Source organism: Ranitomeya variabilis, chromosome 1 (genome assembly GCF_051348905.1).
Source record: "Ranitomeya variabilis isolate aRanVar5 chromosome 1, aRanVar5.hap1, whole genome shotgun sequence".
NCBI lineage: Eukaryota > Metazoa > Chordata > Amphibia > Anura > Dendrobatidae > Ranitomeya > Ranitomeya variabilis.
This window is the reverse complement of record NC_135232.1, coordinates 116,988,549-117,013,576: the sequence shown is the minus strand read 5'-3', so window position 1 is coordinate 117,013,576 and position 25,028 is coordinate 116,988,549. Positions and strand designations below refer to the sequence as shown.

At 44.7% G+C, this 25,028-nt stretch overlaps 1 protein-coding gene across 4 annotated transcripts in view; it reads right to left on the bottom strand.

The window, feature by feature from the left end:
* The window catches only part of ZFYVE16 (zinc finger FYVE-type containing 16), a 79,523-nt gene that overhangs the window by 47,426 nt on the left and 7,069 nt on the right, over positions 1–25,028 (bottom strand). For 3 of the 4 annotated variants that reach the window (XM_077288178.1, XM_077288171.1, XM_077288161.1), the window contains exons 3-9: positions 19,286–21,240; positions 17,651–17,747; positions 15,248–15,415; positions 9,716–9,867; positions 7,948–8,194; positions 7,014–7,136; positions 6,767–6,922 (exon numbers count right to left, since the gene is read on the bottom strand). In XM_077288178.1, the coding sequence (XP_077144293.1) occupies positions 6,767–6,922; positions 7,014–7,136; positions 7,948–8,194; positions 9,716–9,867; positions 15,248–15,415; positions 17,651–17,747; positions 19,286–21,240 (2,898 nt within the window). The remainder of the gene's footprint in view (positions 1–6,766; positions 6,923–7,013; positions 7,137–7,947; positions 8,195–9,715; positions 9,868–15,247; positions 15,416–17,650; positions 17,748–19,285; positions 21,241–25,028) is intronic. The other variant, XM_077288185.1, reaches the window with a different exon arrangement.

Sequence of the window (25,028 nt, the reverse complement as noted above, 5' to 3'; positions counted from 1 at the left end):
GGATCCCTGTAGAACATTTAGGACCAGGTTAAGGTCCAAGGGGTCCAAAGGCATTCTATAGGGGGGTACCAAATGGGAGACCCCCTGAATGAAAGTCTTCACCTGCAGTATGGAAGCGATCCTATGCTGGAACAAGACAGATAAGGAAGAAATCTAACCTTTGAGGTCCGATTCCAGGCCAGTTTGAAGAAACTCTAGGATTGCCGGAAAAGAGAAAACGAGAGGAGAACGACCGCGGTCCCTGCACCATGCGAAAAAAGACTTCCAGGTACAGTGATAAATACGCATGGACGCAGGTTTCCTGGTGCTAATCATGATGGAAACCACTTCTTTAGAGAACCTGGCTTGGGTTAAAACCCAGGATTCAACTGCCATACCATTAAACACAGCGCCCCTGAGTTCTGGTGATAAATTGGGCCCCGTGAGCGCAAATCTGGTCGATCGGGAAGACGCCATGGAACGTCGGCGACGAGTTGTACCAACTCCGTGTGTACCACGTCCGGCGTGGCCAGTCCAGAGCGACTAGGATTACTGGATCTCCTTCTGATTTGATCTTCCTGATGATCCGTGGAAGCAACGGAAGCGGGGGGAACACATACGGGAGACTGAACTGACGCCACGGAAGGACCAGTGCATCCGTCCCAGTGGCCTCTGGATCTCGGGACCAAGCTATGAACTCTGGCACCTTGGCGTTGAGTCGTAAAGCCATCAGGTCGACGTCCGGAGTCCCCCAGTGATGACAAATCTGCTGGCAGATCTCCAGATGCAGCGACCACTACCCCGAAGCGAGACCCTGGCAGCTGAGGAAGTCTGCCACCCAGTTTTCCACGCCCGGAATGTGCACTGCTGAGATGACTGAGTGGCTTCTCTCGGCCCAACGGAGAATGTGCTTCATCTTACACATTGCAGCCCTGCTGCGGGTGCCCCCCTGATTGTTGCTATATGCCACGGCTGTGGCATTGTCCGATTGTAGTCGGATGGGGCAACCCGCTAGGAGGCGATGGAACCGTCGCAGGGTCAATCGAATTGCCCGGATTTCCAGAATGTAGATAGGGAGAAGTGTCTCATGAGAAGACCAAAGTCCCTGGGCAGTGTGATGTCAAAAGACAGCCCCCCAGCCCAGGAGACTGGCGTCGGTGGTGACCACCAGCCATTGGACCAGAAGGAAAGATTTTCCCTGGGTGAGGACAACCGCAATGTCCACCACCTGAGCTCCTGCCTGACCCGCAGGGACAAGTGGCACAGCCGGTCGAGAGAGAATGCATTCCTGTCCCAGGCTGCCAGAAGCGCATACTGAAGAGGTCGAAGATTTAACTGGGCGAAAGGAATAGCTTCCATCGCTGCTACCATCCTGCCCAGGACCCTCATACAGAATCGGAGAGAGGATCTGGGCAACAAAGTGCCGGGGCTCCATGTCGAAGGGCCAACACCTTGTCTCGAGGGAGACTCTCCAACCCTCGGGAGGTGTCTAGGGTCATTCCTAAAAAGGAAATCTGCTGAGCTGGGACCGGGGAAGATTTGTCTAAGTTTATCAGCCAGCTCAGGGCGAGAAAGTGTGTCCAAGGTGATGCGGACGAACTCTGCGCATGCTTGGAAAGATGGGCCCTTGACAAGAAGGTCGTCTAGGCATGGTAAAACGACCACACCCCCGAGAGAGCAGAATGGACATGATGGCTGCCATGACCTTCGTGAACACTCTGGGAGCGGTGGCAAGGCTGAAGGGCAAGGCTGTTCCTCGCGGATGGCAAAGTGCAGGAACCGCTGGTGAGGTGGAAGAATTGGGATATGCAGGTAAGCATCACGGATGTCGATTGACGCTAGGAACTCCCCCTTTTCCATCGAAGAGATGACAGAACGGAGGGACTCCATCCTGAAGTGCCGGATCTTGACGAAGTGGTTGAGAAGTTTCAGGTCCAGAATGAACGGCAACGTTCTGTCTTTCTTCGGAACTAAGAATAATAATGACTCTGTTTTGGCATAGGGAATCGATGGCTCAATAGAAGGGTCGTGCCTGTGCTTCTGTTTTGGGGGGAGAGGGGGGGATGAGAGGGGAAGAACGGTCTATCTTGTAACCTGAAGACACCATGTCCCTGACCTATTCGTCGTGTACGACCGAGAGCCAGGTATGACGAAATAGGAGTAGACGGCCGCCTACTCTGTTGGTGTCGACCGGGTCATTGAGCTGAAAATCTATGGGACCTTCCCTGGATTGGATGGGATGTTTCTTCCAGGACTGGTTGGACTTGTACGCAACTTGGGGGCCCCTGTCTCCATGGGATGAGGGTCCCGAGCCGGAGGAGGTAACTTTATTGGACCAAACAGGAGTGTTGCGAAAGGACCGGAACCACGTCTGTTGTTGCCGACGAAATGGTCGCTTAGTTCTCTGTTTGGAGATGAGCTGATCCAGCTGCTCTTTAAATAAACAACCGCTATGGCAGAGATGTTAAGGACTTTTTAGCAGCAGAGTCCACTCCCCATTCCACAATGCCCATCTAATGGGAATGGTGTTTGCAGCTGCAGGAGCGGCACAGTTAGCTGCGTCCAGGGAAGCGTGCACCAAATAATCCCCGGTTAGGGAGATCTGGTTTGCCACATCCGCTGCCTCCAGGGGAAGGTCACCATCATGAATGGTTCTGGTCAAGGTATATGCACAAGAGACCATAGCCTTAGCTACCCACATTGTGGCGAAAGAGAGAAAGAGCCGACACTTCTAAAACTGAACGACCAGATTTTCTGAAGGTCCGTGGGGTCTTTAATGGAAGAACAGTCTGGCAAGGATAGAAGGGTTTTGGTGGACAGACATGATACCGGGGGATCTACCGGAGGAGATTCTGCCCATTCCTTCTGTAGATCCGAAGGAAATGGATATCTCGCTTCAAGCGGTTTCTGACCTGCAAAGCGTTTGTCCGGAAGCTGCCTATGCCGCCGGACAATGTCCTGAAATTCGGGATGGTTAGAGAAAACCTTATGAGAGCGTCTGGTCCTCTTGAAGGACAGCGCGTGATCCGGGGCAGAATTAGAGTCCTTGTCAATCTTCAAAGTCTGATTGACGGCCTCAATGAGGCTACCCACTGTCGCCTGGTAATCCGGAAAATCTAGATCAAGCGGCATATCGTATCGGACTCAGTCCTGGTTACTACGAACCCCAGGTGAGGGGGAGCAGGAAACGGGTCCATATCTTGTCTCCCACACCGGAGCTCCGTTTCCTAGATGCCTGTGGAGTTTTTGATTGACAACGACCACTGCTAGCCCGTGGCTCTTTTGAGGTAGAGGAACCGTCTAAGACAGGCAGACCAATGCCCCGACCCGTGGTGGGATCTTGGAGGGACTCAATTGCTTTAGTCAGAGAAGCCATTGTCTGTGACAGTAACAAAGCACACTCGGGGCTAGGTACACTGGGTTCAGTGGTGGTGCGGGCTCCTGAGCAGTCGGGATCACAGGCCTTGCAAAGTGGTGTACTCTGTCCCCGTGGTAACGCAGACTGGCTAGAGGTACAAGAAGAGAAAAACACTGTTTTGTTGGCCTTTTTGGATACTTTAGGAAGAAACATAGTGTACCCCAAAATGACCCTGTTGCTGCTGCTATGCTCCAATAGGGAGGATAGTGTGTAGCAGAGCCCAGAGGTAATCGCAGAGAAGGGATATTATAATATATCTACAGCGCTGGCAAAAAATAAGCGACCACTGCACAGTTTTATAAAAATCAGCTTCTCTACGTGTCCGACAGCCATTCCATTCTAGTGTCAGTTGAATTCCAACCAGAGTACACCTCATTCTACTTAATGTGCTTCTGATTAGGTGATCACCTGAACCAAATCTTATTTAACAAAGGAAAGTATAAAAAACACTGATGTGGTGTTCACAATCCTCCTGTAATAGGACAAGCTGAATGTCAAAACAAGTGCTAGTAATATCCCAAACGTAATAGGAACGAAAAAATAACTTTTAACCATGCCAAAGGAGTTGAAAAGAAAAAAAGTTTTGAGTAAAGAAAAGAAGGGCTCAATTCTGGCTTTACTAGCAGAGGGACACAGTGAGCATCATGTTGCCTCCATCCTTAAAATTTCTAAGACGGCAGAGTATTACAACAAGGTCAAGCAGCAGACATTGGGGACAACAAAGCTACAGACCGGCAGAGGGCGAAAACGACCCTTCACTGACCGGGATGCCAGTCATCTTATTCGAATATCACTCAGCAACCGCAGGATGACATCAAGTGACCTACAAAAGGAATGGCAAATGGCAGCTGGGGTGAAGTGCACGGCAAGAATAGTTCTTAACAGACTCCTAGAGGCAGGACTCAAGTCATGTAAAGGTAGAAAAAAGCCTTTCATTAATGAGAAGCAAAGGAGAGCCAGGCTAAAATTTGCCAAAGACCATAAGGATTGGACCATAGAGGACTGGTTTAAGGTAATCTCTGATGAGTCTAATTTTCAGCTTTGCCCAACACCTGGTCGTCTAATGGTTAGACGGAGACCTGGAGAGGCGTACAAGCCACAGTGTCTTGCACCTACTGTGAAATTTGGTGGAGGATCGGTGATGATCTGGGGATGCTTCAGCAAGGCTGGAATTAGGCAACTTGTTCTTTGCGAAGGACGTTCTGAATCAAGCCGCATTCAAGGTTATCCTGAAAAAACAGTTGATTCCTTCTGTTCAGGCAATGTTCCCCAACTCTGAGGACTGGTTTTTCCAGCAGGACAATGCACAATGCCACACAGCTAGGTCAATCAAGGTGGATGAAGGACCACCACATCAAATGCCTGTCATGGCCAGCCCAATTTCCAGACCTGAACCCCATTGAAAACCACTGGAATGTAATTAAGAGGAAGATAGTCACAAGACATCAAACAAAGAAGAACTGCTTAAATTTTTGTACCAGAAGTGGCATAAGGTCACCCAAAAGCAATGTGAAAGACTGGTGGAAAGCATGCCAAGACGCATGAAAGTCGTGATTAAAAGTCATGGTTATTCCACAAAATATTGATTTCTGAACTCTTCCTGAGTTAAAACATTAACATTGTTGTTTCCAAATGATTACGAACTTGTTTTTTTGCATTATTTGAGGTCTGCAATCAATGCATTTTTTTTTTTTTTTTTTTATTTTGACCATTTCTCATTCTCAGAAAATAAATACAAAATTTATTGCTTGGAACTTCGGAGACATGTTGTCAGTAGTTCATAGAATAAAAGAACAATTTACACTTTACTCAAAAATATACCTATAAAGAGAAAAAATCAGACAAACTGAACATTTTGCAGTGGTCTCTTAATTTTTGCCAGAGCTGCATATATACCACCGTCCAGATCTTACCCTGGTCCTGTGGCCCCTAGTGAGCGGTCCTCTGCAGAGGAATAGGCAAGCCGTAGGAGCAGGGAGCCGGCCTGTGAGAAGGATCCGATGCGACCGGTATGGGAGCCGTGGGGGATGTCACCATGTGCGACCAGGCTACATGTTCAGAACACTGCCGGCGGGAAAAGATGGCCGCTGAGAGTCCAGGAAGTCTCGCGTTGTGCGAGAAGCACTAAAAAAGAAGGCGGTGACAGCGCTATTGTCCCATAGACGCGGACAGCGAGGAAAGATGGCCGCCGAGATTCGCCAGGGGAAGTCTCGCCGAGAACGAGACGTGCCAAGAGAAAGACGGAGCTGGTGCTGCTACCTCAAGAAAATGGGCGGAGCACTGCCGCAACGTCATGACAAAGGGCCGTAGCTTCCTTAGAGTAGGCCCAAGCCAGGGCCTAAATTTTTTGTGTCGGCCGGAACGCGCCCGGGGGAGAGGGGAGGCCGTGGAGTAAGCACTCGCCACACCACGTCCTGGGTCCACACTTACCGGTGGTGTGTGTCCCGGTCTGGAGACCTCCGCAGCACAGGACCTGGACTTTGAGAAGCGCTCCTGCTTTTAGGTCAGCTCCATTATGGACGGTGCAGGGAACCTTCAAATCCACCATCCCCTTGACAGGGAGGTGGAGAGGGACTGTCCGCCCTCCATTCATCGCCACTGTTCAGTCAGTGGCGATGCAGTGGCGGCCGCACAGACACCATCACAGCCTCTGTACATCCAAGGGGTTAAATCCCCTAGGATGGAACAGGGCTGTTGGTCCGGCTATGTAAGCCTGGATGCAGAGGGGGGGGGGGTACATGGAGATGACACTCCATTTTCCCATCTGTTGTAGGTGTGGGGAGAGCGGTACCATGAAGGGACCCGTCACCCCTAAAAACTTCTCGGCATGGTGAAGAAAAAACGTTGCAGAAGGGGGTACGTGGAGGCGACTTGACGTTCCCGCCTGTTGTAGGTTTGGGGAGAGCGGTGCCCTTAAGGGATCCGTCGCCCATGTAATCCTTGAAGATGCTGAAGTAAAAATAAAAAGGCTATAGATGTGGTCTGAAGATCAGACCACATGAGCCTCCTACTGACACTAAGTATACTGCAGAGGAGGAGCTAATCTTTTTTGTGTCCACTTAGTGTCAGCCTCCTAGTGGCAGCCGTGTAACACCCATGGTCCTGTGTCCCCAATGAGGCGAAGGAGAAATCCTCCCAGTGTATACCTCCAATATCAGTTTGTACAATCATGAAACGTTACATATTGTGCCAACATAAGACTGAAAAGGATGTGATGAAGGATCAGATCATTGTGCTCTCAGCCTGTCGGCATTACAAGTCTAGTAATACTAGCAGGCTGTCGCTACAATGCTCCTCTCACATTCTCAGATACTCTTACAGTCCAGGGGAGCATGAAGGCACAGGACAGAAGTCGCCATCACACCGTACCTTTCTGTGCATCCTTGTAGATGTTTACCATTAGTTTAAATACATCGTTTGGAACACAGTCTTCATTCGGCAAGCAATTCAATATTACTACAATTTCAGCTTGGCCTAAGCCATGTAGTCCATTCGTTGCAAAAAACCAGCACTTTTCTGAAGCATCTGAAGAAAATCCAAAAACAATGTAATAAGTACTATTCATGTGGCTTACATGTTGCACCATGGATAGCTGGAAGTCTTAGAGGTTACTTACAAGTTACTAACTTGACATTAACAAGTAAATTAGCATTTAGGATAAATGTTATTGGGGTAGGCCCATCGTCTTCCAAAAGTAACATGACTCCTTCATGGGTCGGTCTGTTTTCCACCACAGAATCTGCAATATATGAAATGTGGAAGAGGTCAATAGCTCAACAGACATGTGTGTACTAGGTATAAAAAGGAAACAAGGCTATTCATTCACGTCACATTAATAAATAATATCTCACGAATCTCCCATTAACAGCCAGGGTATACACAGTTTCTCTTAAATAGTTTTGCAAGTTGCAAAAAACCCCACAATTTTACCGAAATGGATAATGTAAGAAATCCCAGGAATTCTGTGCTCGATTGTACAGATGAAGGCACATCTGGGTGTAGACTATATAGATGTAGAAATACACAAGGAATCACACAACAAAATATTCTTCAATAAGTGGAACACCCTTATGGGATCTCATTACTCAAGGAAAATTGTGCGCAGATTACAAACACTACTTGGTAATTAACTGCTTATCTGCCAGGTTGTTCAGAAATCCTGAAACCAAACAATCACTTTACCAACCAACATCCCCAAGAGGAGACAGAGTGGTCTTCGCTTCTGAGATTGGTGGCCGGCACCAAATTTTGGCTACGAACTTGTGAAACCCTTGTTACTTGTACTGTAATGCCAGGAGATTGGAAGCATTCTCAGATGGCAAATAATACTACAGTCCTTTATCATTGTCCCTCCATTCTTCTCCATAGTATGTATCTGGTGTAAATCTGGCATATTTTATGTAATAACATTTTGATGCTTTTGTAACGCCCAGGTATTGGCAAAGTTTATTTTTCATCATAAAAGTACATTAAAGACCAATAAGAATACTTAAAAATATACCACCTATATGTTAATATAAGCATAAAGTGTTTAACTTCACAGCAATTACCTTCACTTTCTCCAATTGTCATTAACAGAGGGGGCAGGCCGGCTTCATCGTCGGGAATCAGACTGACATCTCGGCTCACGCATTTCTCAATGCAGCACAGCATCCTGTAGTCCGATGCAGCAGACACTTTGAAGACACTGCTTGTTTCCTCCTTGGCAGACACCTCCGCCTCGGGCTCTTCATGTGGGGTTTCTGGCTTTTCTATGTCATCAGATTGCTTTGCACTATCATGATGAGATCCAAGGGCCTGCGGAGAGAAATTTGGCATTTTCTGATGGGATTGTTTCTGATGTCCATAACCTCAGGTACTCATCCTTTACTTTTTAGCTCAGTAATTCTACCACAATGCTTATTCAGATCCAATCACTTTTTAACATCCCAATAGTTAGGCTTCAGTCACATATCCGTGTGTCCAAGTCTGTGATTCAGACAGGCCTCATAGGTATATATGAGGCTGTCAAGTTTGGGATAAGGAGACGAGTGACGGGTCTGTGCACCGTGGTTTGTACTCGGCTGCAACACATAGATGTGCGAATCAGCCTTACTTGATATTAGAGAAAAATAGACAAATTAATAGGAACAATCATTGCTTATATCCATACAATGAAAATCTGTCCGGATCATGTGATGGACACACAATAGCATAGTTCCTAACAGGATCTAGCTCTGACCACTGTATGGCATGGAGCCATGCACTGTTGTGTTCATCACATGGACGGGACAGATTCATTCTTCAGAGGTAAACAAAGGTTTCTCTGCAAATCCTCCTAACAAACTTGTGATGTGGGTAACTTTAATTTGTTCCTCCTAGCTGCAGAATTGGATTAAGAAAAATACAAATACGGCAGAGTTGGGAGATTTCAGTAGGCTCTCGGCTTCTATCGCAACCAATCGACACTCTGTGATAACGCTGCAAGGGGGACCACGGGCATAATGCCTCCTAAATGCCAGTGTCAGAGATTGACAGCGGCACATATAAGTGGATAAACAGTAGTGATTTCTGCTAGCCACACAGCCCGCTCCATAGACGCACAAATGACATCCATGGCACATGAAGAGGTTAAAGACTGTATACAATGAGTCCTGAAATGGCACTTCCAGGTTGGCAGTATGCCAGGTGGACAAACCATTCGCAGTTTGCCAAGTTCACATTAAGGGTATAAAAATATGCACAGGCTATGGGTGAAGCACATGATTTTTTAATGCTAATTTTTGTCAACATAAAAATCCAGCCTAAAAGTAGGTGAGAAACTTGTATCACTTTGGATAATACACAATAGTTTTGGTTAAAACTATAATTATAAATGAACTAGATTGTGGCCCGATTCTAACGCATCGGGTATTCTAGAATATGCATGTCCCCATAGTATATGGACAATGATGATTCCAGAATTCGCGGCAGACTGTGCCCGTCGCTGATTGGTCGAGGCAACCTTTATGACATCATCGTCGCCATGGCAACCATTATGACATCTACGTCGATACTGTGCCAGTCACTGATTGGTCGAGGCCTGGCGGCCTTGACCAATCAGAGACGCGGGATTTCCATTATGACATCATCGTCGCCATGCTGTGCCCGTCGCTGATTGGTCGAGGCCCAGGCAGCCTCAACCAATCAGCGAATGAATAAACGGGACAGACAGACAGACAGACAGACAGAAAAACCCTTAGACAATTATATATATAGATTACTGTATATAACAGATTCCATGAAGAGTCCGTGTGTCCGGCTAAACACACACATCCAAGACATTTATTATAATCTCACCATGGCAGAATCCGGCGAAACTGGTGTTACTGGACACGAGTCTTGAGGAGTTTTCTTGCCAACAGCAGCAAGTTTACTTGTGTCTGCAACTTCTCCATTAGGTAATAAGCCATCAGCAAACCAAACTCTTTTCTGTTCCTTCACATTCATTCCTGAAAGCACGAGGAAAAATAGTCACAATGTGCAATTCAATAACTCAAAATGTACAGTCTGCAAAAGAATAAACAGATAAGGTCGCTGCTACTGCCTTGTAACTCTGCACAACCATCCAGGGGTCTGTGTGATCACCCACAACATATAGTGGTAGGAAACACATGAAGGTGGGAGATGCAGAGAGAAAACACTGCAGGGAGTCGGCTGGAATAGATCTTTTAACTCTCAGATCTCCTAGGCTCATCTGAGGGCAGTGCACATGTTTACAATAAACCTGGACCCTGGCGAGGGCGGAGAAGTCAGTAAGATCTGCTCACAGCCAGCTAGTAATCACATAGATCAGCAGAACAGAGAGCTCCACCAGGTACTTTTAGTAAAGAAGCATTCATGAAATGTGTTATGCCCTAAAGCTGTGTGACAGTATATGTAATGTAGTGTGTGCTAATATACTCACCGATCGCCGTCTTCCATTGTTTCCCGAGCTGTTATGTTCCTCTTCTCATTCGCCAGATCAAGCTGGGTTTATGGGTGAATCACACATCGCTTTTCCAATGTGGGCCTACGGAGCTTCTGACACTCGTACTCTCCATAGATTTACACTGTAAAAGTGACATCCGGGTCACACATACAGTTAAGTCCAATATATTTGGACAGACAACATTTTTCTAATTTTGGTTATAGACATTACCACAATGAATTTTAAACAAAACAATTCAGATGCAGTTTAAGTTCAGACTTTCAGCTTTCCTTTGAGGGTATCCACATTACAATTGGATGAAGGGTTTAGGAGTTTCCGCTCCTTAACATGTGCCACCCTGTTTTTAAAGGGACCAAAAGTAATTGGACAATTGACTCCAAGGCTATTTCATGGATAGGTGTGGGCAATCCCTTCGTTATGTCATTCTCAATTAAGCAGATAAAAGGCCTGGAGTTGATTTGAGGTGTGGTGCTTGCATTTGGAAGGTTTTGCTGTGAAGTAAACATGCGGTCAAAGGAGCTCTCCATGCAGGTGAAACAAGTCATCCTTAAGCTGCGAAAACAGAAAAAACCCATCCGAGAAATTGCTACAATATTAGGAGTGGCAAAATCTACAGTTTGGTACATCCTGAGAAAGAAAGCAAGCACTGGTGAACTCATCAATGCAAAAAGACCTGTGCACCCTCGGAAGACAACAGTGGTGGATGATCGCAGAATAATCTCCATGGTGAAGAGAAACCCCTTCACAACAGCCAACCAAGTGAACAACACTCTCCAGGAGGTCGGCGTATCAATATCCAAATCTACCATAAAGAGAAGACTGCATGAAAGTAAATACAGAGGGTTCACTGCACGGTGCAAGCCACTCATAAGCATCAAGAATAAAAAGGCTAGACTGGACTTTGCTAAAAAAAAAATCTAAAAAAGCCAGCACAGTTCTGGAAGAACATTCTTTGGACAGATGAAACCAAGATGAACCTCTACCAGAATGATGGAAAGAGAAAAGTATGGCGAAGGCGTGGTACAGCTCATGATCCAAAGCATACCACATCATCTGTAAAACACGGCGGAGGCAGTGTGATGGCTTGGGCATGCATGGCTGCCAGTGGCACTGGGTCACTAGTGTTTATTGATGATGTGACACAGGACAGAAGCAGCCGAATGAATTCTGAGGTATTCAGAGCCATACTGTGTGCTCAGATCCAGCCAAATGCAGCCAAACTGATTGGTCGTCGTTTCATACTACAGATGGACAATGACCCAAAACATAAAGCCAAAGCAACCCAGGAGTTTATTAAAGCAAAGAAGTGGAATATTCTTGAATGGCCAAGTCAGTCACCTGATATCAACCCAATTGAGCATGCATTTCACTTGTTAAAGACTAAACTTCAGACAGAAAGGCCCACAAACAACCAGCAACTGAAAACCACCGCAGTGAAGGCCTGGCAAAGCATCAAAAAGGAGGAAACACAGCGTCTGGTGATGTCCATGAGTTCAAGACTTCAGGCAGTCATTGCCAACAAAGGGTTTTCAACAAAGTACTAGAAATGAACATTTTATTTAAAATTATTTAATCTGTCCAATTACTTTTGGTCCTTTTAAAAACAGGGTGGCACATGTTAAGGGGCTGAAACTCCTAAACCCTTCATCTTATTTTCATGTGGATACCCTCAAATGAAAGCTGAAAGTCTGATCTTCTACTGCATCTGAATTGTTTTGAGTAAAATTCATTGTGGTAATGTCTATAACCAAAATTAGAAAAATGTTGTCTTTGTCCAAATATATATGGACTTAACTGTAAATGCCAATGTGACCCAGTGAGCCAGAATTACCAGTGAGTGAGAAGAGGACCACAGCGGCAATGGAAGCCAGGGAAGGCGGCGATCAGCAAGTATATTAAAGCACTTACACTACATTGCGTACTCATTTATCTTGGGAGTGTTCTTTAATACATAACGGATGAAGAAACAGTCCAGATTTAGAAAGCAAACAGCAGAATGAGGCAACAATGAGTCTGTCAGTAAGCTCATCTGACAACACTTTCTAAGCAGATTCATCACATCAAAACTTTAGCTTCGGGTGCATTTAACTGTGCCGATTTCAGCCAGGCTAAGCATCGTTAACTTCTGCTGTTCACCAATACACAGCGTTTAGGGCTCATTTTTGAACAAACATTGATGGAGACAAAACAATTGCCAATAAGATTGTGGTCCCCATACAGTATCATGTTAAATCTGCAGATGATCCTGTTTCTACAGGACTATGCACACCCGATAACGATGATTTGTATAAATGATCCAATCACCCAACAAACGAGCGTTTTGCTTGTTCATCGGACGATTACCGGCATGTTAACACTGGTAGATGATCAGGAGTGAGCGTTCTTCCTCACCAATTATCTACAGGTATAACTGCACCATTAGAAGGGGTTTCCAGAGAAGATGTGGCTCACAGACCATTCCCGACAGGTTTGTTTTTCTTTCTTCATTATGCGGTATGCTATATAAACTACGGACTTCGGTATGTATGGCACAAGAGAGCCTGGTAATACATGGCTCCGTCCTTGGCACTGGAGTCTTTATAATCACTACATTATACTGCCCAATTAGCCAATGAAGGACATCCACAACTTGACATAACAAAGGTTTGCAAGTTCTCTATTTGAGCAAATGAGAAGTAGATGACACCACATGACATCAAAGGATTAAACGCATTTAAATATCTTGTATCCAATGCCCTCAGCTCGCTGACTATAGAGTTCTTCAAATCACGATGGGTGACAGGTGCAGTCCTATTGGTGACAAGTCATATACATCTATGATGTTGGAGAGCAGTTTTTTTTTGCATGATTTGTTTTCTTTTTTTTTTTTGGGGGGGGGGGGGAAAATCGATGCAGCAACAAGGAAAAATCAAACAAACAAAAAACACACTTCTCTGGTTTGGCAAAAGTTACTGAAAAACAGGCACCCGGAAGAAGTGCGAGATGCTGCTGCTGCTCCTCTTCTCTTGGATCTCAGTTACATACAAAGTGAGCGAGAGTGAAGCAGCCGCTGATTAGCTGCAGCGCTTGTGTGACACCTGGTAGACCAGGCGCTGACATCACTGGAATATTGCCAGCATCAGAGGAGAATATAGCAGCTATTATTTTATATGGGGAAATATAGTGCTTGAGAACGGGTTGTCTGAGTAGTGGACAGCATCCTAAACTTGTCGCTGGGATTCCCTAAAAAAGTATTTAATAAAACAGAAGGTAAAAGGCACCATTGTATATCATGGTCATAATGGAGTTGTAAAGTATTTAATAAACCAGAAGGTAAAAGGCACCATTGTATATCATGGTCATAATGGAGTTGTAACGTTTGTATTTCGCATTTTAAAGGGCATCAGTCAAAGTATAGAAAGAATAAAAACATTACAAGGATCTGCCTCTGCCATCTCCATGTGGGAGTCTCGCTGTGTCTGACAGTCGGCTCACCGCTCCTGCTAGATCTCAGGCAGTTCCTTACTCTGCATTGACTTTTTAAAACATAATAGCATAGTAAAAGTTTCACCGTCCCAAGCCTGAAGCAGTTAAACGATATGGACGCCTTCCGGGGAAATATTTTTTTTCTTAAGTGCATGTATCTTGTACTCAAAACCATTGGGTTTCATTAAAAGTTTTGGACCATTAGGGTATGCGCACAAGTTCCGGTTTTTCGCGTTTTTTCGCGATAAAAACGTTATAAAAACTCATTAAAAACGCATGCATTATGCATCCTATCATTTAGAATGCATTCTGCAGTTTTTGTGCATGTGATGCGTTTTTTTCCGCGAAAAAAACGCATCGTGGTAAAAAAAGCAGCATGTTCCTTAATTTTGCGTTTTTTTCGCGTTTTTCACGCTATTCTATGCATTGGGAAAAAACGCAAAAAAAAAAAACGCATCAAAAACGCGGTAAAAACGCATGCGGATTTTTGGCAGAAATGTCCGGTTTTTGTCAGGAAAATTTATGCCAGAAATTCTGACGTGTGCACATAGCCTTCTATTGCCTCTGTGTTGCACTGTCTATTGCCGACTGCAAAATGAAAGAACTGGGAATCAGTCAGTGAGCTCAGCCTGGCAGGAGAGATTAGAACTAATTTCCATCATACGAGCGTCTCTCTGCTGATTAGGTTGCTGTAATGTGATACCTCAGAGAGCTTGCAGCTATTTTGTTTTAACCAATTTGGATTTGAGCTCTATTTTCCAGAACAAATGAAAATTCAAGAGGGAGAAGAACCTCCGATAAGAGTCGAGTCTCTAATATTCACTTGTACTATTGCTTTATAAATGTGCGCTGGAGCGACAGCAACCGATCAAACGGCCCTGATTGCTCAACAGGACAGGGACTGACGCTGATCGCACACACCGACAATTGGCCATCATTAGTGTCACTGACTGCGCGATGCTGCTCTGCTGAGATACATCAGTTCTGGGCACTTAGAAGTTGGCAGATGTGAAATGGCTATAAAAGGGTTAAATGATATTCTGAACCCACAAGAGAACTAACAGGTTACCCATCAGTGATTGTAGAGTCTAGCAATAAAAGTACAAAGAAAACAATCAAAACTATGCAAACAAATGTGAGGCTGGGTGCAGATAAAGGCTACATCTAGGATCTTGCACAAGTTGCAAAAGCAAAAAAAAAAAAAGATGCGCAAGGCCAAGATGTGTCTTGCGCAAGGCCTACATTGGTTTTTGCCTGGTGTTATTTTAAAACTGACTGCCATAGTGGGTGCAATGCTCTGCAGAGCTTCTTCTGACAGCTCATTTATTTCCACATATAATAAAGAAGGTATGTAAGTGCAGATTCCGCCTTCGCTTTGATAGGTGCTCGTGTTTTCCAACTACTTATTTTCCATCTACTCATCAGCTCCCATTTACCTTCAGCTCCTGGATGCTTACGTACTGAGCCAGGCACCGGTACAGTGGGCGGAGGAGAGTTAATTGTACCTGCTGCCTGCAGGAAAGGAGGAATGGTAGAGGACTCAGAGGGGGCAGTGGGATTTGGGCTAGGAACAGTTGGGCTCATCATCCTCCTAATGGCCTGCACTAAAGGAAGGGAAACAAAACAGAACACTTTCACAGGGATGCACTAACTGGCAGAAGTTAGATCTGTGGAGTAGGAGAGAAACCTCACCCAAGAGGAAAGAAAGAAGTACTAGGAGCAAACACAGAGGTGTGCAAGAAAAGTGGTAGTTGCAGCATTGTGGAAGAAGAGCTAACACTCACTGACATCCTCCAAGTGACGAGCCAGTACAGCAACCTACAAACTCTGGGTCTAGGTATTGTACCTGTATGGATTACAGGCAACAAAGACCTTTGGTTGTGAAAAGGGGTTATCACAAACAAGAAAGCCACACTAATTAAGATGCTTGGCAGGGGGCATAGACGGCAAATGAAAGAGTGGTCACAGCATGCCCACTACGGCTTTATTCCCGAGACCTAAGGCGAGTGATAGGTGGGAGCCCAACAATTGGACCTCCAGTGATCATACATTTTTCACCTATACTGTGACCAGCAGATGAATGTTTGTGGGATAACACCTTTAAAATTATGTAATAACATCGCTTTGCACTGGGTTTGTATTCCATCCAGATATGGCTTAATTTGAGTTTCCCTTTAATTTGTTGCATCCATCATACATCCCATGGTATTCAAATGCAAACTATAAAAGATGAAAAGGTTAGAGGGGCTGGCCACTACTTTACTATTGGTGGCCTATCCTGAGGATAGGCCATCAGTATCTGATTGGTGCGGGATGTGGAGGTCGCACCCCAACCAATCAGCTGTTACTGGGAAAGGGAAGGGTAGCTGCCAAAACACAGCAGCTACAACAGAACTATAGCAGCTGCGGCCGAGTACTATAGTGTTTTTGCTATACTATCTAAGAGCAGCATGATGTATGGACAGAGACTCTGATTCCAGCGATGTATCACTTACCGGCTGCTTGGTGCAGTTTTGCTAGAGTCCTTGTTTTCTCTGTTGTAGATCCTGCAGTGCTCAAAAAGCAGAGCTGGGTATAACTCCGCCCACACGCCTGATTGGCAGCTTCCCGAGTACATTGTGAGCAAGCTGCCAATCAGTGGTGGGGGCGGGGTTATACAGATTAGCTAGACTGCTGGGTACTTGAAACAGTCAGGCAGTGATAATCTCCTGCTTATAAAAGACTGAAGGTACCTTCACACGAAGCGACGCTGCAGCGATAGCGACAACGATGTCGATCGCTGCAGCGTCGCTGTTTGGTCGCTGGAGAGCTGTCACACAGACCGCTCTCCAGCGATCAACTATGCCGAGGTCCCCTGGTAACCAGGGTAAACATCGGGTAACTAAGCGCAGGGCCGCGCTTAGTAACCCGATGTTTACCCTGGTTACCAGCGTAAAATCTAAAAAAAACAAACAGCACATACTTACATTCACGTCCCCCTGCGTCCACTTCCTGACTGACTGAGCGCCGTACAGTGAGAGCAGAGCGGTGACGTCACCGCTGTGCTGCTTTCACTTTCACTTTGCGGCGCTGAGTCAGAGGAGGAAGCAGACTGCAGGGGACGCAATGTGAGTATGTGCTGTTTGTTTTTTTTACATTTTACGCTAGTAACCAGGGTAAACATCGGGTAACTAAGCGCGGCCCTGCGCTTAGTAACCCGATGTTTACCCTGGTTACCAGTGTAAAATATCGCTGGTATCGTTGCTTTTGCTTTCAAACACAACGATACACAGCGATCGGACGACCAAATAAAGTTCTGGACTTTATTCAGCGACCAGCGACATCACAGCAGGATCCTGATCGCTGCTGCGTGTCAAACGAAACGATATCGCTAGCGAGGACGCTGCAACGTCACGGATTGCTAGCGATATCGTTATAATGTCGTTTCGTGTGAAGGTACCTTGACACTACAACAGCCTATAAAGTGACACATCCCTGGAATCCGTCTCGCTTGTCCCATGTTATGCTGTGCTCAGATTAAATAGAATAAAAAAAAACAAAAAAAACACTTGACAGATTCCCTCAAAAAATAGACCATCAATAAAAAAGAAAGAAGTGGCCAACCACATTAATGTTTACCACCTGGTGTACAGTTCAACGTTTATGGCATATTAATCGTTTGTAGGATTAATGTCGCCTATTAAGGATGTCAGTAAGCAGGAAAAAGGTTAGTAAAGAGTGAAATGGAATATTATAGACTACGAGATGCCACATCTACTGATGGTATAACCAGGCCTAGTAGCATGAGAAAACCAGAACTAATAAAGGTGGCGACAGCGTGTAAAGCACAAAGGGATTACCTTTAGTAATAGAGTCATAGCAAACCACACAGACTCTGGCCTCCTTATCCAGGTACTGCAGCCTGCACCTCTGACTACAGCAGACAGCGCAGAAAACCTACGGAAACAACACACACTGTAAATGAGGATGCGCTGCGGTGGATTACACAGCTCTGATCTATAAATACATGGAGGTGATTTACCCGATGACTAAACTGGAGCTACACTCAGCACGCTGCAGGTTAAATACCTTTTAAGAGGTTTCTGATGTCTCGCTCTTTTGATGCGAGTTCCTCCAATTTTCACACAGGTATCTAAGAGGACACTTACCTTCACAATAAACGTAACCACCAGTTATGGGTATTTTGTGCCCATAGATTTTTACTTGATTAACAACATCCCATCAGTCCGAGTACACGGCTCTTATGCAGACCTATGTCCGATTGTGCAGTCATTTTTCACTGTGATCTATAGTAGAGGAGAGGCTAGATGCAGCAGAGTAATGCATGACCATGGGGTCAGACACACAAGACTACATGGGACCTGTATAAAAGCTTAGTTTGTAGTCTGTAACCACAGAGACAAATAGGCCTGCATAAAAGCTGCATACAGAAAACAGCAGATCTTATTGGAGATGAACTAGAGAAGTGCACTTAGTCTTATGAAAGTAGGTTTGTGGCGTGCAAACAATCAATGTCAAAGCATCTAATGTCATGCGTTAAAAGGGTTCTCTGGTATAGAAACATCTTTTTTATATATCCGGTTAAAGATCCTGACTTAATCCTTTTATAATCTTGGTTTCAGGACCATGTCTGAAGGTAAAGCGCATCCCTCGCACTTGAGGACCTGTTCCATCCTTCATTGCACAGGCATAGCACTGGTCTGAATGCACACACTGCAATTATTCATATCTCCTGTGGTGGCGCTGCAGGGAAAATGAAAACTTACTGTACAGTTTTCTTGACGATTTAAAGGGAATCAAAAGGTTTTTGCTACCTCATCTGAGAGCAGCATGTTGTAGGAAAAGAGGCCCCAAATACAAGGATGTATCGATTAGTTTACTGGGTGCAGCAGTTGCGACATAATTAGTTGTCTTTAGATGTAGCATATATAGCAGAGTTCAGAGAGCTAACCTCAACCACACCACAGCTCTCTATGGCCGGACCACTTGGCATGAGGGAGGTAGTGGGCAGTGATAATCTCCTGCTGATAAAACATTTATTGTATGGAAAGAACAGCAAACAGCCTAATGAGTGACACAGTCCTGAAATCTGTGTCTCAGCTTTTACCTCATGCAGTTGTCAGATTACATAGCAAAAACCTGTTAACAGATTCCCTTTAATGTAGTTATAGGAGTAAATCCCTTTTGAACCTCAAATGTAGGAAACAAAGTGAAGCATGGTAAAACGACATTGTACATTTGCAGAAAATAAATCTGCAATCAAGCAAGAATATAGATGGAACAATCATGTGGACACGCTGAATCCTCACAGTGTGCAAATTACACTTAGCATGCTATAGTGTAACATGCACACTGTTAGGATTTAGAATACTACAGTGCTTGCCAAAAATTGGCCTTGGCCTGGAAAATACTGAAGAGCAGAAACGCAGTTTTACAGGGCAAGTTAGTGCAAGCATTCCATATAGCCAACTTACTTTTCCACAAGCTCTACAATGGTGTCTTCGCTTAGTGAAAGTGAAGCGAGTGCTGCAGTTCATGCAGTTTGGAGCTTCGGAGTCAGGGATCCAGGTCGGCTGCCTCTGACCCAGCACAGGATGCTCCATTGCTTCCATATCTGGTCCTTCTGCTGCTTCTTTGACACGGAGCTCAGGACTCTCATCAGTATCTTCAGACCCTCGCAATACACCATGAGAGTACAAGCTGTCCGATCCAGACGCTTCAGGCGTTTGGTCAGTAAGACTTCGTTCCAAGCTCTGATTATTCAGCTTTTCAGGCTGGCTCAGTGTCAGGGACCTTGGTGGCTGATTAAAAAACTGTTTTGGCCTAAGATTTATATTCTGATAAACAATATCATCACTGGATGGAAGAGTCTCTGGATTTTGAGGTGGAGTAGTGGAAGCAGCCGCACTCTTGGAAGCATCCACCGTCTTACTCTGAGCTTTGTCTTGTTCTATTACTGGAGACGGTAACTCCTCACCACTAGTCCCACAAGACTCAGCCCCAGTTAAATCACGAGCTATGAGGTTTCCCTTATTTAAAGGAACACCCTCCTCGCTAAGAAAAGCATCCAGCTCCGCATCACTGACATATGTGTCACTTAACAATAGGTCATTATGGTCACTTATGAAATCACATAATACAGCATTTTCAAAATCAGGACTATAGATATTATCTGGAGGAGCAGGGGTCGGACCAATAGGCTGACACGTTTCCAATGTAGGTAATTTGGTAACAGGTTGCGGTGACAAATCGTCATCTGCTGACTTAATTTCACTGGCGACATATTTCTCTGCAGGAACACATGGCGTGTGTGGTAAACATGTATTTTTAGAAATTGGCATCTCAAGATCATTTTGTGAAACGCCAGCAGGTACTTCTGAGACTCGGCTGTAAAGCTCCCCTGAAGTGTCTTTCACAGGCAGAGGACTATCTTGCATATGTAACACAGGACGAGGGAGAGATCTGGTGGGAGGGGTCCGCTCATCGGGTGCAGATGCTGCCGAAGCCTTTGCTATATCAGCATCACACTCTGGCATGATCATGCTTGAGATCTCTGTTTGGCAAGCACCTAAATTACTATAAATCTCACTTTTCAATCCAAAGTCTGAATTGTCTGTAGATAACACTGAGACATCTAAATGTCCGATCGGTTTGACTTCCCTAGACTCAAATGTTAGAGTATGGACCAATTCACCCTCCTGCACTTTAGGCTCCACACCAGTTTGATCAGTCAAGGCCTCATAACAGAGATCGTCGCTCACGTAGCCATCAGTACTGGAGGAACTTGAAGTACTAGTTGAGTCAATGCTGGAAGCCATGTCAGAAGCTTCTCTAGCATCATCAAAATCAGCACTAAGATTGATATTTGTACTTCTAGCTTCAGGTCTTAGGTTGAGAAGACTGGACTGGCTCTCAGGTAGCCAGGATGGTTTTCCCATAGAGACATCTGCACAACATAGTTCTTCATTTCCTAATGAAATAGACAGATCTGAAGCTGGGACTGCAAAGAACCCTGGGTCGGAAAGCAACTCAAGGTCAGAGACAAGATTTCCACTTGTCTGAAGAGCATCGGGAATTAATGACTCATTGCTACTTGCTGTATGAAATGAGCTGCCGGTGTCACTGATAAGGTCACATATAGGAACACTGCTCCTCCCAGTGCTTGACTCATCTTCATTGGATTTTCCTTCCTCCACACAGGATAAGAGATCTGGGCCTGCAACATTTCTTTCACCTTGTAAGACAGGAGTTACATTTTTTAACTCTTCCTCATTGAGACAGACTGAAGGCAGAGGTTCTTCATGACAACCGCCAGGGGGCTGCTTTGCAGGAGCTGCAAAATCTGGCTGCAGGTAGAAGTCGCCTGACGAAAGAGCACTTTGGTTTGGGCTGAAAGGTGCACCACCAGTCTGGCCAGTTTCCAACTCGTCTGTATGAAAAAGTGAGAACATAAATGCCATTAACAGAGAGCCATGTTTATGTACACACAGAGATCCATTACTATTGTTATACAATATAATACTTCATGCCTCGTGTCTTATTACACGTCAAAATAAATATCTGTACAAACTGATGGGTTTAAAAGCAAATTATTATATAGAGATGATCGATTTTCTGCAGAACAGGCTGGCGATACACAATTTACAGAAGTCTCCCAAAGAAGCGAGGCGAAACAGCGTCGGGAGTGGAGAGAGACAGAGCCTGGGACCTTTTAGGTGGCACATTTGTTTTAGGTAATCTACCATTTATATATTGTTTCTAATGCATGCTACCTTTAGGCAACGCTAGATATGAGACCTTTGCAGTTAGGCATTAGGGGGATAATCATACCCTTCTAATAGTATAGCTCTGGCTCTTTAGGCATTAATACCCTTGGCATCTCTATGCTACTGCTGTATCTACACTGTGTTCCAAATTATTATGCAAATTTAATTTAAGTGTGATAAAGATTTAATTGTTTTGTTTTTCAAATAAACTCCTGGATGGTATTGTGTCTCAGGGCTCAATAGATCACTGAAATCAATCTTAAACACATGGGATAATTAGTTTTCCAGGTGATTCTAATTAAAGGAAAACTATTTAAAAATGATGTTCCACATTATTAAGCAGGTCACAGTTTTCAAGTAACATGGGAAAGAAAAAGGATCTCTCTGCTGCTGAAAAGCATCAAATAGTGCAATGCCTTGGTCAAGGGATGAAAACATTAGAAATTTCCCGAAAACTTAAGCGTGATCATCATACTGTTAAGAGATTTGTGGCTGTATCTGAGCACAAATGTGTTTGTGCTGATAAAGGCATAATGAGCAAGGTTTCTGCCAGGCAAGTTCATCGGATTAAGAGAGCAGCTGCTAAAAAGCCATTACAAAGCAGCAAACAGATATTTGAAGCTGCTGGTGCCTCTGGAGTCCCTCGAACCTCAAGGTGTAGGCTCCTTCAAAGGCTTGCTATGGTGCATAAACCTACTATTCGGCCACCCTTTAACAGTGTTCACAAGCAGAAATGGTTGCATTGGGCCCACACATGCATTAAGACTAATTTCCAAACAGTCTTGTTTACTGATAAGTGTTGAGCAACCCTGGATTGTCCAGATGGATGGAGTAGTGGATGGTTGGTGGATGGCCACCATGTCCCAACAAGGCTGCAACAACAGCAAGGAGGTGGAGGAGTCATGGTTTGGGCCGGAATCATGGAGAAACAGCTGGTAGGGCCCTTTAAGGTTCCTGAAGGTGTGAAAATGACCTCTGCAAAGTATATAGAGTTTCTGACTGACAACTTTCCTCCATGGTATAAAAAGAAGAAATGTGCCTTCAGGAGCAAAATCATCTTCATGCTGACAATGCACCATCTATGCTGCAAAGAATACCTCTGAGTCATTGGCTGCTATGGGCATAAAAAGAGATAAACTCATGGTGTGGCCACCATCTTCCCCTGACCTCAACCCTATAGAGAACCTTTGGAGAATCATCAAGCAAAAGATCTATGAGTGTGGGAGGTAGTTCACATCCAAACAGCAGCTCTGGGAGGCTATTCTGACTTCATGCAAAGAAATACAAGCAGAAACTCTCCAAAAACTCACAAGTTCAATGGATGCAAGAATTGTGAAGGTGATAGCAAAGAAGGGTCCTATGATAACATGTAACTTGGCCTGTTAGGATGTTTTGGAGTTAAATAGCTTTTTTGTTCAGTGAATGTGACCTCTTAATGCTGCAAATTCAACAAATGAGCATTTTCAGTTCTTTAAGACATATCAAATGTTTAGAAATTCTACTGTGCCTAATAATTTGGAACAGTGCATTTTGAGTTTTTATTCATTTTGGAGATTATACTGTTATCATTGGGAGGTTTATTCAATAAAATTCAATGTATAATCTAACGGGTGATGACTTTTATTAGACTGACTGTCATTCGCACCGACCATTTAGGAAAATCTGAGAAAAATGTCATTTGCATAATAATTTGGAACATAGTGTATACATTATATATTCATTAACTTGGTAGGAGTTTCTGCTTGGAGATTTTTTCCCTATCATTTTATTCTGTTATTTTATTGATTTATATAATAAAAATATATTTTAAACCATAACTACGGGAATCTCTTCATATCCTAGGATAGATGTTACTAATTTTTGTCACAGATTGCTTGGTTGATTATTTGTTAGCAAAGTGTTTAGCACTGCATTTTTTCATTGGGACTATTGTGATTAGATATAGTATATTATAACTTATTTCGGAGAATTTTCTTGAAACTACACTTGTGTGTATAGAACAATTTCAAATTAAAAAGGAGCATGAAAAAGCAATGGGCTTTCATAACAATCGCTAAGGCTAGTTTCACACTAGCATTTGAGGAGCTGCGGAGGGCTGCTTACTTCCTCCGTGAAGCCCCACCCTCGGCCGCACGTCCGCCTACTTCTGCATGCGGCCTGCGTACCTATCTTTAACATTAGGTACGCAGGTCGTGCGGCTGCATGCGGATGCGTCATTTTGACGATGCGGAAAAAAAAGAAAAAGAAATTGCTACCAGCTGCGTCCTACGCTGGTCACCGCATCGTCAAAACGACGCATGCGGAAGCATCCGCATACAGCCGCACGACCTGCGTACCTAATGTTAAAGATAGGTACTCAGGCCGTATGCAGAAGTAGGTGGAGCTAGCGGCCGACGGCAGGGCTTCACGAAGGAAGTCCGCAGCTCCTCAAAACGTTAATGTGAAACTGGCCTTAAAGGGAACCTGTCAGCAGGTTTGTCTCAAATGAGGTAGGGCCAGTACCTTTCAGCCCTCATATACAGCATTCTAATATGCTGTATGTATGCCCCCCCAATCCAGCCTTGTGACAGTAAAGTACTGCAGTGTGCATTTTCAGGAAAAGGCCAAAACAGCCCCGGTGGGTGCACATTGCAGTACTTTGCTATTGCCTTGTCAGGGCAGACAGAAGTACGCCTGCGCAGGAGCGTAAGGCCGGGGACACCGTGTGGATGACATAGGACGTGTCATCCATATGAAGCACAGACGGAGGATGGCATCGCAAGAAGAGAGGAGGCGCCGGACCAAGACAGCAACGCCCATCAGTCCCGACCATTCTGTAGGCAAGTATTTTAAGGCTATGTGCACACGTTGCGGATTAGGCTTAGGAATTTCTGGTGCGGATTCTGTCTCTCCTGGCAGAAAACGCACCTGCGATTTTTTGTGCGGTTCCGCAGCGTTTTTTTGTGCGTATTTACTGCGGTTTTCTTGCGGATTTGCTGTGTTTTTTACCCCTGCGGTTTTCTATAATGGAATGGGTACAAAAACGCTGCAGATTCACAAAAAAGAAGTGACATGCTACTACTTTTAAACCGCAGCGGATTTTCCGCAAAGTGTGCACAGCATTTTTTTTTCTCATTGATTTCCATTGTACTGTAAATCAATTGCGGATCTGCAGCGTTTCTGCACTGCAAAAAACGCTGCGGATTCGCAGAGAATCCGCAACGTGTGCACATACCCTAAAAGGTCTTTTTCTGGTCTTGCACGCTGGATTGGGGGCATGTATACAGCATATTAGAATGCAGTATATCAGGCCTGAAAAAACTGGCCTTTGCTCATACGGGACAAACCTGGTGACAGGCTCCCTTTAAATAGTACACAGGAAGCTACCCCTTCTCTGTATAAGACTCCAACTGCAGAGGTATGAGGAAAACTCATTTGTATAAATTATAGAAAGAATCAGAAGACTTTCATA